At 42.1% G+C, this 18252-nt stretch overlaps 1 protein-coding gene across 1 annotated transcript in view; it reads right to left on the reverse strand.

Annotated features, from left to right (window-relative positions):
• ALKAL1 (ALK and LTK ligand 1) overlaps window positions 1-17200 on the reverse strand; it is a 39763-nt gene extending 22563 nt beyond the window's left edge. The window contains exon 1 of the mRNA XM_079136980.1: window positions 16573-17200. Coding sequence (XP_078993106.1) covers window positions 16573-16936 — 364 coding nt within the window. The 5' untranslated portion in view covers window positions 16937-17200. The remainder of the gene's footprint in view (window positions 1-16572) is intronic.
• Between the last annotated feature and the right edge of the window lie 1052 nt (window positions 17201-18252).

The raw sequence follows: 18252 nt of genomic DNA on the forward strand, positions 1-18252 counted from the left end.
CATGAATAAGATACTATCTCCTCCATTCAACTTTAAAATTTTTAGTTTTTATTTAACCAACATAATTTCTATCTGCACTTCAATAATTTTAAATTATAATCCTTTTATGAAATAAATTTGCATATATATATACATATGCTTATGTATATGTCTGCATGTATATATGGCATACTAATCTCATATTCTTATCTCCTTGTTAAAAAATGAGTTGATATCAGCCAGGGGAGGTGGTGCATGCCTGTAATCCCAGGTTTGGGAGGCTGAGGCAGGAGGATTGTGAGGTCAAAACCAGATTCACCAACTTGGCAAGGCCCTAAGCAACTTCTAAATAAAATATTTTTTAAAAAGGGGTAGGGATGTGGTTCAGTGGTTAAGCACTGCTGGGTTCAATCTCTGGTACAAAAAAAAGCAGATCATGTGAAATAATAAAAATAACAGAACAACTACAAAACACTGAAAAACGTTATTTGCTTGTATCTCCATATAACTTATAATCTTTCCACAAAGATAATTTGTTCTGATATGATAAATAATAAATAAACATTGACCCTCATTCCTTTTTGAGGTACTCTGGATACATGTTTTAAACCAATATTTTATGAGGTACTTTTATAGAAATGCTGCAAAGCTCCTAGAATTATCAATACTTTTAGGTAAGGAGATGGCACTATTAATCTTTTTTTAAATACATAAAAACAGTTCCATTTTCAAAAATAAGAACAACTACATTCATAACATTATTACTGAGAGAATTACAGATAGAAAATGTATTGGGAGAAAAATTCAAATGTATTAAATATACGGCAGGAAATGCTATTAACTTTTAAACATATTCAACCAATATTTTTTAAAAATACAATCATTAAGTGTGTTTAAAAATGGAAAGTCATCAAATAGGCATCTTTCTCTTTTCTTATATACTCACATAGAGGCTGTACTGATATATACTTGTAAATGTATAAATATGCACTTTAAATATGTTTTTATATCAGGCCTTTTCCATTAGGGTTTAATACATTTAAATAAATGGGAGCATTGTTTAACTCCCTTTTTATGTAACTTTTTATGAGGCTTATGTAGGTTGTAAATTACACACAGGGTAATAAAGTAAGTTAAAATGGGTTCCTTCTTGTCTTCCAACTTTTTGTTATTTAAAGTATATTCCCCTGACCAGCAGCATCAGCATTTTCAGGGAGCTTGACAGAAATGTAGACGAGGTGCAGATCTACAGCATCAGACCTTATTTTTTAATGGGAACACAATTTATTTGGTATAGTCACATTCAATTGAAAATTGTCTAATCCAGTTAGCTCCCTCTCAGATTTAAAATTATCATTTCATAGACTCTTTAAAAAATGAGTCTTATAAAAATACTAACATTTCAAAAGCAAAGAGCTAAAAAGCATTTTACATTGGATGACATTTTTATGGGCAATCTGTTATTAAGAATGACAAGAAAATGACTGCAGAAAACTGTCTAGAAGAAAACATAGAATAAAGTGCTAATAATATTCTTGATTGATTGATTAGGCAGCTAGAAGCCGATCAATACACTGAGCCACTGGAAAACCCCAGAGGGCTGTTAATCCAATAGTAAATGTACATCACCCTAGAAGCACAGTGTTCAAGAATCAAAACCTTGTTATTACTGAGGCCAGAAATAAAGGACAGAGAGTAAGTTTGAAGGTAGAAGTGCAGGCTCATGTGAGTAGAAGTCAAGTTTGAGAGTCCTGTGGCAGATGATCCAGCACACTGTGGTTATGTGAATGTAAAAAGTAAGGAATGGGGCTGGGGATGTAGCTCAGCAATAGAGTGCTTGCCTAGCTGTGTGTGAGGTCCTAGGTTTGTTCCCCAGTATCACAAAAAATAAACAGCAGGAATGGAATAGTGATGGAGATATATTTTGGAATCAATTGCACAGAGGCAATAGATGAATCTGGAGGGGTACACATGATTACTCCAGAGAACACCCCACAGGCAAAAATGACTCACTGAGATGGCTGAAGAAGAGGAGATCAGGGGAGAGAAGGAATCATCAGAGAAGCAGGGAACAAAGTGAGAATAACTGTGGAAACAGAAATCACTTAAAGAGAGCAGGAGAGAGCAGCAAAGCATCCAAAGGCCAAGTAAGATTAAGACTGCCTGCTACCTGCAGTGAATGGGCTGAAGACAAGGCTGCACCACAGGCAGGAACAAAGAATGAGGGCTGGTACACAGGTAAGGTTCACAAAGGAAGGCAAACTTGGTTCTATGGGTTGTACTAATCATGACTTTATGTTCTATACTCTGATGCTTCGACACCTGGGGCACTGCTGACCCTGGAGGGACTGTCTCTTCTAATATGAGGGCCAATTCCTAGAGCTGGCAAAAGACCCACCTGCAAACTTGCCTTTCCTAGGCCAACCAACCAATCCAGCACCCACACCCAACATCCTCTCCTGGGCTCTCAGACTTGGCCACTGTTACTCTCCCCTAATCACTGCAGGGCCGTGGACCAGACAACTAGGGACAGCCCTTACTTAGCACCAGAGTCCACTGACAATATTCAAACCAGCTGGTCCTAAACCTCCTGGAGTTGTCTTACAGAAACCACAATAAAAACTCCTACCCACACCTTTCTCCATTCCCTTGGCTCCCTGCCCTGCCCTGGTGCTCCCAGTGTGGCTCTACATGATGTGCTATGCCTCCTGTTTCTAGGTACTCGTGAAGATAAATATCTTCCTCCATGACAGTCATTTTCAGCCTATGTGTCTTATGATACCTGACAAACAAATCTCAGATATATTTTAGAACATAAGTGATGGTAGATACTGGAAGGAATAGTAACCTAATCATACTTGTTTTATATTCTTTGGCAACAATGAAAAAATGATTATAAGAAAATTTATCTCTCTCCCTATAATCTTCTATAAAAACGTTAAAGTGTTTCCAAATATGTTGCTTCCTAGATGAGGCAATGGAATTCTTTGAGCAAGAGTTAATTTACCAGTATATTTCAAAATACCTTACTGTATTTTTTTTTTTTTGACACAGAAAGATATCCCTGGTATTTTATTGAAAGAAAAATGAACACATTTAATAAAGCCAGACACAGGGAATAAAAATGAGCACAGAAGCGTGAACTCTCCTATGCCAGGCCTGGAGGGAGCAGACAAACACCAAGACTGAAGTCCAGGGCAGACCTGTACCTTGGAGGGTAGCTCTGGACCATTCAGCTTCACTTCCTACAGCTAGACTCCTATATCTGAGGTTGGGGCCTCAGAGGGGACCCCACGGCTAAGCTCTGAGAAGCTCCAGAGTAGATGGGAATGTGAAAGGTATGATGTGATCTGTCTCAGGACACTGGCCAGCCTGACCTTGGTTCAGCTCTGGAGCTGCAGCCAGCCCTCAGTCTCCAGGGGCCTTTGCCCAGGTGCCTCCTGCTCCCCTGTCCTTTCCTCAGAGGGGCCCTACAGGGCTTCCCCAGTACCCCGTAGATCCCTGCAGCTCAGCACATGGGGTGGTGGGTGGTGCCCTGACACCAGGAGGGGTGGACCCACTGTCCATGCCAGCTAATCAGTCACGCCCAGAGCCCAGCATGTGCTGCAGAGGTGTTAACTGAGCAAAGGACCACAAAGGCAGACACAGACCAGAGACCAGTGTTCTTGGAAATGGCTCGGGAGGACCCTGGCCCGAGGCCTCTTCATGGGCCCTCAAACCAGAACCCCAGGAATGTCAGCTTTCTAAAGAGTTCAGAAGGGAGCAAAGTCACAGCCAGACAAGGGCAACAATGGAAAACAGTGTCCTCAGGAGGACTGCTTGTAGCTCCATTACCCAACGTCTACACATTCAGGGGCTGCAAATTGCACCTCCCCTTTGCTGTCCCTACACATTTTTGAACTCAGAACCTGAGCTTGTCCTGATCCTGTCACCAAACTTCCAAACGCAAGCCACCCCTTACTCTATAGCCCAAAGAACAGACAGCAAAGAACCACAGATAACCACAGTGCTCAGCTGAATAAGTGCTGGCTCTCCTGGCTCCACACCTGCTCACCCAAGCAGTCTCAGTGCACCCCCAGCACTCCAGCTGGCGCTCTGCAGGTGGCGGGCACCCCAACACGAGAAAGGAGCAATTAAAAGTGATGAAGAATCAAAGGCATCTTCCAGCCTGGGGATGTAGCTCAGTGATAAGAGAGTTTGCCCAGCATGGGGGAGCCCCGGCACCAAAAAGAAAGAAAAAGGATATCTTTCAAAATCAGGGAGATTAAAAACAGCATGTTGCAAATTCTTTGTTTCACCAAAGGGGTCTGTCCCCGCTGCCTTTCCAAAGCCAAGACCAGCCCCTCCTTCCAAATTACGGGGGAGAGGGCTATCAAAACACTGACCACCAGAAGCATCAACGCACTAGTCTTGAAAGGGGTCCGAAGTAGCAGTCACAGGTCTCATGCCTGGAGGTACACGACCGTGAGGGGCAGTGGCCTTAAACATTCCCAAAGGTGGGGGTCCCCCCAAAAGAGGGTCCCAGACATTCTAGGGAACTCACTCCTAGGACTCGAGATGGGCCCAGGATTTTGCATGTTCAAGCAGGTTAGTTCCAGTCCCCCGCAACGGGCACTGCTCCCCGAAACCCCGAGTGACCACCCGCCTCTCTCCCACCGCCCGGGGAACGCCCACGAGGGCCAGAGGAAGAGCCCAGCCCCCACCCGCGCCTGCCTCCCAGCGCGTCTGGCCGCTGCGGGGCGCCCCTCGCCTAGTTCTCACGTTCCGGGAGGCAGCCAGCACACCACAGGGCCATGCGGTCTCGCGCCAGACAGCGCAGGCGCACTGGGCCCCTATCTGTATTTTTGAAATGTGTACTTTAATTATTACATGTGCTGTGTTGGGATATGTATTAAAGCCTTGATCCCCAGTTAGTGCAGATTTTGGAAGGTGGTAGAACCTTTAAGAGGTGGGGCTTAGTGGAGGATCTTTCGGTCCCTGGAGGCATGCTCTTGAAGGTGATAGTAAGACCTCAGCATCTTGCTTTTCCTCTTTTGCATCCCAGCCATGAAGTGAGTAATTTTTTCACATGCTGCTGCCAAAATGTTCAACCTTGTCACAGGCCCAAAAGCAATAGGGCCAATCAGTCATGGACTGAAACCGCCAAAACTATGAGCCAAAATAAAACTTTTCTTTTTATAAGCTGATTGCCTCAGGTATTTGTTATATAATTAAAAGATGATTAACACAACCTGATTACTATATGTTAAAATTTTTTGCCAGTTTTTAAATATATCTAATTATATTGGAAAACATAATGTGCAATCACAGGAAGTATTGTTTCCTAAGAAAATAAGTGGGGATTTAGAAAATTGTATGAATAAAACCACAACAGTAACAATAATAAAACTAAACTAAATTTAAAATGCCAACATATAAGATAAGCAAGTTTAATAACATTCTCCACATAACCTCGCCTATGTATTAAGTTTCTTTCTTTCTTTTTTTTCCTTCCAAAGGATCTTTTGCATTTTTAACAGCACGGAAGATCAAACTCAGGAACTCCCACTTACTAGGCACATGCTCCTCAACAAAGACACATCCCTAGTCCCTGGAGTATTTTTATTTTTAATCTACTGATGAAGAATTTTCAAGAAGTTGCTATTTTAACACTGCATCAATTAATATAATACCAAGTAATTATTTAATGCAGTAATTAATTTCTATACTCCAGACTTGAAATTCAAACTGTAAATATTTCCCTATTTAAATAAGACTTTGTTTTCTAATCTAGGAAGGAAATATAGGGGATAGTCACAGGAAACAGTTACACAAATGAGTAGGACTCCAAACTCAACAAGTGAGTTGTGTTTTCCCTTTCTTAGCAACAGGCATCTCTTCTGGCAACATAAAATCTCCTATAAATAAATATAACTAAGCTCTGAAGTGGCTGTGGTGACATTCATCTTTTCAGTTCATCACTGCTCTGATGCCAGTGCAGGACTTCAGCAGAGTGAGAAGCCATGAGCCTGTGCACTTACAGATAGGGCCGCTGTTAGGTGCATTCCAGGCCTCCTGAGAGGCCATTCCCTGGGACACTGAGAAGTCTGAGATACACCCTGTCCAGAGGCCACAGCCCCTTGGTCTCAGGTAGGCTGTCTCTAAAGACCTAAATCATGGAAGAGAGCAACAGCATCAATAGTATAGCACTGTAGTATTTGATACTGTCAGTGAAATTTTTACCAAATAATCAGCCAAAAATAATCATCTTTCAGGGCTTAAATTGTTTAATTGCATTTGTGTCCTTGTTTTCACACAAGTAACTACAACTTCATAATGATGATTTTCCTTAAGTTGGCTCATATCCTTTGTCTTATGTCCACCATGTGTGAAATTGACATGCTGAACAATTAAAATGAACAGTAATCACGGATTCTCTAAAATTCAAGCAAAGCTGAATGTGTATATATTAAATTTTAAAAATGTTAACAGAAGTACCAAATGTGTACAAGGGTTGCATTCTTCAAGAACAGCATTTAAATTTTAGATGAATAACTTGCCATATTGCTAAACTCATCTCTGGATATTTACTTTTCCACTGAATGACAGGGCGCCTTGTCACCTAGAAGACAGTAGGTCACTATTCCTCAAGTACTCGCTTGCAGTGTCCTTGCCCCCCACTTCATCCTCCTCCTGTTCACCTTCCCTTCTCTCCTTCAGCCTAGGCCTGTCTTCCCAGAGTTCCCTAGGTGATGAAAGAGGGTTGGCTTACCTGCAGTGACTGAAACAGTTTCCCCTCATGGACCCCTTCAAAACCTAGTTCTGTGAGATTCCAGTAAGGCTAAGTGAAAAAAAAAAAAAAAGTCTGAATAATACTGGTTTACATAAAGTTTCCTTTTCTGCAGGACTTTATAATACTTGCATAAAGACTCTCTAAGAAAGAGCTGGTCATGGTCCTGAAGCTGGTAAGCCAAGGAAACTTTTTTTCACAATTAACTTTCAAAACACACTGAAATGTAGCTACAGAGCAGTGTCTGCATGCAGGGATGGAGAGAGCGCAGACAATGAATTGCCAAACTAGAAGCTTGACCAGGGTTGGGGAGGGCAGTCAGCCATTGTCTCTTTCTGAAGAAACATTCCAAAAGATTCTGATGTGCCATCTTTCTCCTCCCTATGTTCCCAATTTAAAAATTGGGTGGTTCCAAAAGTACAATGTACATGATAATTCTCAAAGAACTTGCTGAAATACAGATCCACAAGCTGCATTCACAGATATGTCATATCCAGGGCCAAGTTCAAGAATCACATTTGAAATTTGCATGTGTTCCAGGAGCCTCATGTTAAGAACCATTGCTCTAGAAAATATTAAGAGCAACAAATGATGTATTGTCTAAATATAATCACATGGTAAGAAATTAGCTTATGCTCATTCACGCTCATAATGGTACAAATTAAATGATAAGTTGATAGGTCTCTTTTGGCTTTGGTAAAATAAAAATTCAAATTCTTTAACTTTCAAAATTAAATTAAAAAAAAAACTCTCAAAAGTTTCTTTTCGAAAATTCAATTCCTTCCTTCCTCTCTCCCCCAAAATCCCTAAATGTCAACTTTAAGCTGTGACTTGTGTAGACCAAGGGCATTAAAAACAATTAATCCTCAGTCCCAGATTAAAGGAACTCACATCTACATAGATATAGTAATATCAAAGTAATGAGTTACAATATGAAGACACTGTAGGAGAAAAATACTATTTGTGTTCAGAGAGAAAAAAATCATTACCAAAAAAAATCTAATTGGAAAGACTATCACTTCAAATAAATCACATTTTAATACAATTTTGATATTATTAATACATAATAGATGACATATTTTCAAGTATGATATAAATATCATAACTATTATTTCCTGACAACTTGTCCTGATTGATTCAGAACTAGGGTTATAACAAATGTTTAAACTTCAGAACATGCTATGTAGTCCTCTTATTCAAGGGGGGCTGGGGGAGACATGGCAGGATGCCCTGAGGATATCTGAAACTGCAGTTAGTACCAAGCCCTATATATACTATGTTTTTTCTCTTTTATACATATCTATGATAAAGCTTAATTTATAAATTAGGCACAGTAAACTAATAACAAAACAGAATAATTACAACAATATAACAATGATAACAATGGCAACGGAAATATGGTCTCTCAAAATATCTCACTGTACTTTTCCTTTTTCACTTAAAGGAAGAACTTTACATCTTCTCTTAGGCATATCTGATTGTCAGCATCACTACTTTTGTGCTTTGGGTCACTATTTAAGTACTATGAGGGTTATTTGAATATAAACACTACAAAACCACAACAGACAATAGTTTATATAATATCCCAAATGGGCAGGTGATTGATGAACAGGTGATTGTATGTACAGCATGAATTCACTGAACAAAAGAAAGATTGAAAACATGCGTAGGCCACAGCAAGTCAGCATGAGATCTCATCATGCTGTTTAGAAGGGCAGGCAATTTTAAACTTGTGAATTATTTATTTCTGGAATTTTCCATTTAATATTTTGAGACCTCAGTTGACCACAGGCAACTGAAACCTTCAAAAGAGAAACAAAGAATACAGAGTTCCTTCCCACTTTTCTATAGTCATATACAAGAAGGAACACCACCTGGCTTCATTTGTCTACACTTCTATCAAGCAACAAAAATCTTAGAAACCTGCTCCAAATGCTTTAGAATTTATTCCCAGCAATAAAACTGAGGCCAAAGGAGAAATTAATATCAAAAAGAAAATTTTTAAATCTCAGTTTTTTGCCAATATGTGAGTGGTAAGTAGTTCTATGACTGAGCCACTTCAGGTAGGGAGAAGCAATACTGGGTGATTCTGTCAACTTCCTGCACAGAATTTCATCATTTGGCAGCTATTTGGATGGACTCCTACATGCAGGTAGCAATTATTACCAGAAACACTGTGAATGGGTATGAATTCATTCATGTAAATCAGCTCTGGCTGCTTCTGAAGTTTATGATTATAGAGGCTAACTATCAGGCACAACAGACCTCTGATCATAGCAACTGTCGAATATACTTCATGGTGAAAAATCATATCTAATCTTTCTACCTTGACTGTTCCCATGCAAACAGTCTTCAGTAAAACAAAAAGCTTCAATAATTCACAAATAAAATATTTTAAATTATTAAAGTGAAAGGTAATAGATATGTTTGTTTGACTGAGTAATAATTTCCCTATATATATGTATACCAAAACATCAGGTGCATAACTTAAATATATACATTAAAATTTTTTGAAGTACCCACCCTGGTGATATGAAAAGTAGCAAAAATAATTATTTTATTCATGTGAAAGAAATCATCACCAATATGACTAAGTGGGTGGACACAATAGTAATTGACAATACAATAGACAGAATTTGGGTTTTACAAGTAAAATTCCATTATTATGCAACTCCCAGCAATATTCAAGTACATATGTGTTTTGTTTTTTGTTTTGTTTTGTTTTGTTTTAGATTTTGCCAGAGTTGTGGTATATTTGCAAAGTGAATTTAGGGTTCGAATATTTTTTAAATAACTGCAGAAAACATCACAAAGGAAGAGGGCTGTGAAACTGAGAAATATATATTTGCTCTTTGTACCTGCTTCCTGTCATACAGCTCCTAAAATCTTTGGAATCTCTGACATGAGTGTGTCTTTTTGCATGCAGAAGTGTTGACTGAGGAATGGCAGCCCTATGTATCTTCAGGATGGGGACTGATCACCAGAAACACCAAGGCAGGATTAGATGATTGGGACTTTTAGCCCAGGGATGGAAGAGAGGCTGAAGGTAAAGTTGGTCACCAATGGCCAGTGATTTAGTCAATCATGCCTATGTAATGAAGTCTCCATAAAACCCAAAAGGAAGGGTTCTGAGAGTTCTGGATAGCTATACACATGAGATTCATGGAGGGTAGCTCACCCTGGAAAGGGCATCCTATGTATATCCTAAATAATTTTATCCAATGACTGTAAACAAAATGCTTCCCTGAGTTCTGTGAGCTGCTCTAAGAAATCAAACAAACCTGAGAAGGGGTTGTGGGGACTCTAGTTTGTTGATCATGTCAAGGAAGAATATCAAAATGGAGTAGCACTGGTTCCAGGGAACTTAAAATGGAGTTGGGAGGCCACAAACAGATCTCATATATACCCATGGCTGAACCTTTGAACTGGGCACTTCCTACCCACCCCTACATACACCCCCAGTATTCCAGCAGAACAAAGTTTGGCCCAGGGCCAAACTGCAGTTTCCTGAAACACTGTTAACCTCAAATGACCTTCTATATAATGGACCTCTTCCCCCAAATGAATCATATCTGATCCCTTTCTTAGAAGACAGTTTAATTTGTGCCAGGACCAGTCATAATGCCTGACTCACAAGTGATGTAATTCCCAACCCCCTTGTTTAAAGCTATCGATAGTCACCATTTTGGAAAACCTTGGAGTACATTTTCAAGCTTTCTTGAATCTGTGTTTTCCAATATTGTAATTCTAATTGGCACCAAATAAATATAATTTTCATTGTTTAACTAGGTTGATTTTACTCTCATTCAATAGTCAAAAAGGTCAGAGGCTCACACTTGTGACTGGGTTTGAAGTGGGAATATTTTAGGGACGGAGTCCTCAACCTGTGGGGTCTGACCCTATATTCAGGTAGATAGTGTTGGAATTGAACTGGATTAACTGGACACACCTGCCTATAAATTTCAGCTATTTGGGAGGCTGAGGCAGGGGGATCATAACTTTGAGGCCAAGCTGGACAACTTAATGAGACCCTGTCTCAAAATAAAAAATAAAAATGATTGGGGACATAGCTCAGTGGTAGAGCATCCTAGGCTCATTCCTAATACTGCAAAAAAGAAAAGAATTGAATTGGATTGAAGGACACTCAGCTGGTGTGTGTCATAGTGGAACTGCTTGCTTGCTTGCTAGTGAGGAGAAACTTAGCACGCATTTCAAGGTCACAGAAGTCTTCTGTGTTGATCGTTGGAACAGAGGAAAAATGCTTTGGTTTTCCTGCAAGGGAAGTGGATAGAACAGGAAAAGGTAAAAGAAGTGCATTTTAGAACACAGCAAAATAGCAGACACAGAGTCAGAATGGCATCTGTAAAGATCAAGTACCAAGCCTATGACTGGTACAGAGGCACAGGAGGCAGCCCTGTGAGAACCAAACAACAGTCACAAAGCCACATGAATGTCCTGCCTTCAAAAGGAGTTAGGACTTTCACGGAAAATGAAGAGAAGCCACTGTAGATTTGTGCCTGGAGAGGGACCAGCTCCACACTACTTACTAAAATGTTCGTTTGCAATTGTTCAGAATAACCTAACCAATCTTCACAATATTTCCTTAAGCTCTATGTCAGTAAAGTTTTACCTTAAAACAATACAAATATGACCCCAGAAAGTCTGCAGAAATAACATAAACGTTTACAAAATCTCTTAAACAAAGAGGTTGCAAAGGAGATGTAATATACATTAAAATTTTCCAACAGTTTTCATTACTGTTCCCTCTCCCCACATTTTACCTCTTCTTGATCTCCTCCAAACCTCTTTTCTATTTGCACTAGGCCCATTTCTTAGCCTCTGACCCAGAGCATGTCTCACTGGGTGAGACTTCCAATGCCTGCCTTTATTGGCAGTGCTGGTGATCAAACCCAGGCTCTCATGCATGCTAGGTAAGCACTCTGTCACTGAGCCACATCCCCAGCCCATCTAATACCCCTTTTCTTCTGGCAGTTTAAGGTAGGATTCCTCTTATGCTCCCTTTGCTAATGTGATACTCAAAGAAAAGGAAGGGAGGAGGGGACAGGAACAAGAGGGTAGGAAGGGAATAAAACCCCACACTTCCTAATTCTTTTCCCAATAAAAACATAATGGTGGGGATAATAAATGAGCTAGAGAGACAATCTAGACGGTCATTATAACACTCTCATGAGAGCTTGAACTAGAGTGGTGGAAAGGACAATAAAAAGGAAGAGCTAAACTCTAGAACTTGGCAGGATTTATCAACTGACCTGAGCTCCATAAAAGCAAGTTTTAAAAATTGGTGAACTTTACAATCCCAAGAATATCAGTGACTGCAAATGCGTGCTGAATGGTTGAATAAATTAATGAATATGTGTGTGAACAACGAATGGGCTGTGGAGGAAGGCGAGCCAAGGACGGCGAATCTTATGAGCTCCTGGAACCTAAAGCTGGCACTCCCACACACACACACACACACACACACACACACACACACACACACAAACACACAAACTATGACCTAGAAGGTAACAAATTGTTGTCCTCCTCTTGACTCCAGTTTTCATATTTACTGCTCTTTCAGCCTGGGAAAGATCCTCCCACCTCCAGCCTCACCTGAAAATGTGAAGAAGTTGCCTGTGAAGGGAGAAAATGCAAGTGTATGCAGGGATATTGTGAAATATGCATTTGGTCTTCTTGGGATACAAATCCTAAAATTCTTGAAATCTCTGAAGTGATAATATGCATTTGCATGTTAATGAGTTGATTGAGGGCTGCTAGTCCTTAGGTAGCTCCAGGATGGAGGCTGGTTGCAAGATAGATCAAGGCAGGATAAGATGAGCTTTGGAATAGCCAAAAATGCAGAAGGTTCATGGAGACTAGCTGGCCCTAGAAAGGGCCAAGAAGCTCCGAATCTCTTCCCCTATGTCTAGTCCTGTGCATCCGAATCCTTTGTAATATCCTTTATGATAAACTGGTAAAAATGTTTCCCTAAGTTCTGTGAACCACACTAGAAAATTAGTGGAACCTGAACAGGGAGTAGCGGGAACACTGATTTATAGCTGGTCAGTCAGAAGCACTGGTAAAACCACCTGGGGCTTCACACTGGCAATCTGATGAGGGGGTCAGTCTTAGGGACTGAGTCTTAGTACCTGAGGGATTTGACACGGTCACTAGATAGAAAGCATTGGAAGTGAATTGGATTAGAGGACACTCAGTTGGTGTGCCCTGCAGAATCGATTGCTTGCTTGGTGTAGGGGAAACCAACACATCTGGTGTCAGAAGTAATCTGTGTTGTGTGAGCAGTACTAGGAGAAACTAAGCCCTAGTTAGTCTTTTCTACTAACATGCACAGCAAAGATTTTAGAACCCAGAACATGTACATTAGTGTGAGGTGCTTATTATGCTGCAGAATTATGGGGACAGAATTCCAGACACATCTGGTGCAGATGAGAGTCCTTAACCTCCAGCATCTAGGAGATGTTTCCTCTTGAATAAGCTACGACACCAACCAAACCTTCAGCATTTCCTACTGTGATGGCTAAACCAGATCTGGTTGTGAAATGAAATTACAAAAACATTATGGTAAGAGACCAATGCCTGGGGAAGGGGTCAGTTCCACTCCTCTTTCTCTGCCTTTCTCTAGGAAGCCTAATTAACCATGGGTTCCTACCTTTTGCATTGTCAATAACTGCTCTAAGAGTCTGACTACTCCCTCCTGAAATATAATAGATGTCTGTGAAAAGATGTCTTTCTTCTTATCTGTTCTGTGAGCATGCTTTAGGTTAGAGGCCCTGCACAAGGCCTTCAGCCACATAGATTAGGAATTTTTTAAAAAAGAGGAAAAATCCTCAAAGATAGGATGGGTCTAAGATGACATCAAATAACCTATAAATATTGTGAAAAACTGTGCATCAGGGCTCAGAATTTGGAGTTTTTATTTTCTTCTGGGCCCACCGGCATAAAATAAAGTTTGGAGTTCTTGTCTCCAAGTGCTGCTGCTGCTTCTCAACCAGTCTGTTTCCAGCAACACTATGAGAACATCCAGATGGGTCCTTGTCCTCTCTGTATTCATGTGCTTGTTTGTCCCTGATCCATGTCCAAGTGTTCCATTCACAGACAACTTCAGATGTAATGTGCCACCCTTTTTCCCCCATATGAATAAAGTCCCATAATCAAAGGAAGAGACCACTACAAAGAGGTATAGAAAGAAAGGGATTTTGGGGTGGCCCACCAGTCACTTTCCATCAGACTGTATTGGTTTTTAAAACTTTAGATAGTTGCTGGGCATGTGGTGCACGCCTGTAATTCCAGCAGCTCAGGAGGCTGAGGCAGGAGGATAGCAAGTTCAAAGCCAGCCTTAACCACTTAGCGAGACCCTGACTCAAAATAAAATATAAAAAGGGCTAGGGATGTGGCTCAGTGGTTAAGCACCCCTGGATTCAACCTCTGGTACAAAAGAAAAAACAACAACAACAAAAAAACCCACCAAACTTCAGATTTTATCTTTTTTTTTTACTTTTATTTTTGGCACTGGGGATTGAACCCAGGGGTGCTCAACCACTGAACCGGTATCCACAGGCCTTTTTTATATTTTATTTAGAGACAGGGTCTCACTAATTTGCTTAGGGCCTCACTAAGTTGCTGAGGCTGGTTTTGAACGTTTGATCTTCCTGCCTCATTCTTTGGAGGCACTGGGATTACAGATATGGGTCATCAAGCCCAGCATCAGATTGTTAACACTTTTAACTTGGAATAAAATATTCTGTTTTCTTCCTCCTAACTCACTTCAATAAGTTTTCACTGTCTTTAACCAAAGAGAAAAGAATCTGTTAAACTTAAATGAAACACAAGATCTGAATTAATATGTTTCCATAAATACTCCATAGTTTGAGACCTTCTCTCATTCCTTTTACATTCCATACTGACATGGCATCCTCTGAGATAAATACTTGGGTAAGCAGTTATTGTAAGTCAGTGTATGATCATGTGTGCCAGCAACATGCAGGCCCCTGCTGTGGTCACTATTTCCACTCCACTCCTTCTTGAGGGCTTTCTGCCTGCTTGAAAGGCTCCACCCAGGTCCTCCACACACTCGGCTCAGACCCATCTCGGCCTCCCATGCCTTCCCATCACTTCCCTGTTTCACTCCCCACATCCTGCAGAACATCTTGCTCATTCAGTGTGTGTATGCTCAAGCCTTTCCCTCCCTCCACACCCTGAATGTGCTGGGAAAAGCAGACACCTGGCTGCTGGCTGCTCTGGGTAGCCTCAGCCCTCTACATAATGACTGCCATGTAAAGACAGGTGGACATTTGTGGAACGAATAAGTATACTTATGTCATAACTATTATGAAAGAAAAGTGAGACTGGATGTGGTGGTGCACACCTGTAACCCCAGCTACCCAGCTAGATAAGAGGATCAGAAGTTCAAGGCCAGCATGGGCAACTTAGTGAGACTCTGTCTCAAAGTGAAAAAATTATTATTATTATTATTAATTATTTTGGTACCAGGGATTGAACACAGGGGCACTCAACCACTGGGCCATTTCCCCAGCCCTTTTTATTTCTAATTTGGAGACAGGGTCTTGCTAAGTTTCTCAGGGCCTTGCTTAGTTGCTGAGGCTTACTTTAAACTCCCAATCATCCTGCCTCAGCCTCCTGAGCTACTGGGACTGCAGGCATGTGCTACCATGCCCAGCCTCAAGATGAAATTTGAAAAAGAGCTGGGAATATAGTGGTAGAGCACTTGCTTAGCATGAATGAGGCTCTGTGTTCAATCCACGGTACCACAAAACCAAGCAGAGTACTAGAAATCCCTCTTTGCTTTCTTAAAAGTGAAGTATGAGGCAGAAGAGGCCTTAGGAACTATGGCATGACAGCCAGGTGGAAGGTGCTGGACATCCTAAGGCACTTGGGCTTGGTCTTTCAGGGTGCAGGCCACCAAGTGACTCTGAAGATGGACCTTTCTACTCTCAGTCTCTGCCAGCATCTCCACCTTTGTTTTTGCAGGATGTGACTGAGTCACTTTGAATAGCTTCTCTCCTTCTTCCCTCATCACCTTGCTTCCTGCCCAGCATCTTGTATTACTCCGGCCACCCCAATTCCCAACATCAACCCAGCTGCCCCTGACCTATTCTCTGGGCTTTTCTCTTTTCCTCCTCCGTCACACAACTTCTTCTCTACCTTTGGGTGTCTCATGACCCTATGTAGTGGCAGATTTTTCTCCCTCATCATTCCTCCCACCTCCTTAGGCATCTAAGTTACAGGAACCTAAGTGTCCAGAGTTGATATGGGAGCAGTTGGCAGCATTTGGGACCCTTCTAAACAGACTCAGAAAAGGTTCCATTAACATCAGCCACAGCAGCCTGTGGAAAGTAGTGTTAATCACTATGGCTAGCTTGAAGGGGAAGGAGAGGGGCATTTCTGCATAATAGGTCTCTGATGGCAGTCAGGTTAGTTCATTCTGAAAAACCCACAAGACCCAGAAAGGAGGCTCTGATAATTACATAACCCATTGATTATCCCTGGCCAGTAAGGCTCAAACCGAGGTCTTTCAGCTGCTCTATCAGTTTATTTCCCGAAAGGTTTCCACATCTGGGAAGGGGCATATAAAGACTATTTCTTTGTCCGTCACATTTTGCAATTTTACCATGGTAAATAAGCCCATCACATCTTTCCCTGACAAGGGAATCTGCAGAGGCGTTCTGTTCTCTGTTGTGCTTGATTCAGGCTTCCCAGAGCACATGTTTTGCCCAGTTCCAAAAGTAATCCACAAAGACCCTGGTTCAGACAAGGGATGAGCTGGGACAGCGATGACTTACCTGAGCTCCTGGAGGCGCTAGGAGAGGCGCGCGTTCCCGCTGCGGGGAGGAAAAGCAACGGTTTGGGCTCTGCGACGCGAGCTGCTCTGCGCCCCCGGGGCCTTCCCTGGACCCCGGGTGGGGACAAAGCCAGCGCCAACAAGAGAAGCGCGGGCAGCGGAGAGCCTGGCTTAGCTGGCCTCATGTCCTTTGCGCCTGGAGGAGAGAGCAAGAGGCACAGGAAGGATGCTGAGGAGGGTTCAGAGGGTCTACAGCCCAGGAGAGGAGCAGTGGGACTGAGGTAGCCGTCACCGACGTGGTCGGACTCCGCGCAGCGCTCCTGTTCCTCTGTCTGTGTCCCTGGGACTTCGGGCTGGAGCGGCATCTGGACTTAGTCGCGCCAACTGAAGTCTATGCGCTTCGAGGGCACGGGGCGGGGACCGGAGGCGGGGCGGCGCCTGGGAACCTCGGGGTGGTCTCCTGGGACGAAGGCGTGTCTCAGCGCGCGGGACCCTAGGAAGTCGGTGCAGTCAACCCAGGCCGACACAAGCGTGCGGTTCAGCATGGTCTCTTGGGCTCCCTACAGAACGCCTCCCAGGGACCAGGCTGGACTTCTTGGTCACGGCTTCCCAGGCAGGCGGGGTCAATTGAACCGATAACTTCTAGGTCTGGTCCCCAAGGAAGGGCGTGGGGTTTCGGCCTCATGCGGGCGCAGATGCCAATTCCCAAGGCAGAAAGGTGTGGAGTTCACTTTCTTTCAAAGACCTGCTTCGCTATGGAGCTCTGGCCCTTGGGTCGCACCCGAAGCCCCTGCTACACACCGGGAGGCCTAACCTGCTAGGGGTGCGGGGGTTCGTGAAGCTGAGAAACCAGATCCGGAGACTCTGCAGGAAGGACCACAGAGGCTTAGATCCCTTGGCCTTCCTAGGGTTCCTCCCGGGAGTCATCAGTTTAGGGCTTCTACAGGTGAAATAGCCAAGCTCAAGGATGCAGATGGCTGGGATTTTTTAAGCCATGGAATTCTTATCCAAAAGTTTTGCTGGTGCTAACAATTTTTAAAAATGAGATTAAACCTATTCGTTTTGAGCAAAGTGAGCATTTCGGATGGAACAGTGCTATGAAAACTATGTGGTTTTACTCATTTCATGTTATTTGCTTTATGTTAAAAATATTGAGAAATGTTGAAATTGCTTGTCAATCAATTTTTGATTACATTCTCAGATACAAAGTGGTAAATACATGAAATATGAAGGAATGTCCAAAGGTAGCCGAGGTTCCACCATGCATCACACAACCTCAAATTTATTCCTTTCTTCTTATTTATTTATATATTTATTTATGATACTGGAGATTGAACCCATGGCACTTTGCCACTGAGTTATATCCCGGGTTCTGTTTGTTTGTTTGTTTGTTTGTTTTAATTTTGACACGGGGACTAAGTTGCCGAGGCTGTCCAGGAAAATACAAGACTCCTGCCTCAGCCTCCAGAGTTGCTGGGACTACAGTCGGATTGTGCCCTACTCAACCTTAAATTTCTTCAACTTCAAATTTCTCTACAAAGACATCTTGTCTGTCACAAACTGAAAAATAAGCCTAACTCATTCAAATAGTTTATCTACTTGGCATTCTCGGCATACTCAGGAAATTGGATAAGCAAAGCAAGCTTTACAGGAGCCCTATAAAATCATGCCTTTTAGTGAA

This window comes from Sciurus vulgaris (genome assembly GCF_902686455.1).
Source record: "Sciurus vulgaris genome assembly, chromosome: 1".
NCBI lineage: Eukaryota > Metazoa > Chordata > Mammalia > Rodentia > Sciuridae > Sciurus > Sciurus vulgaris.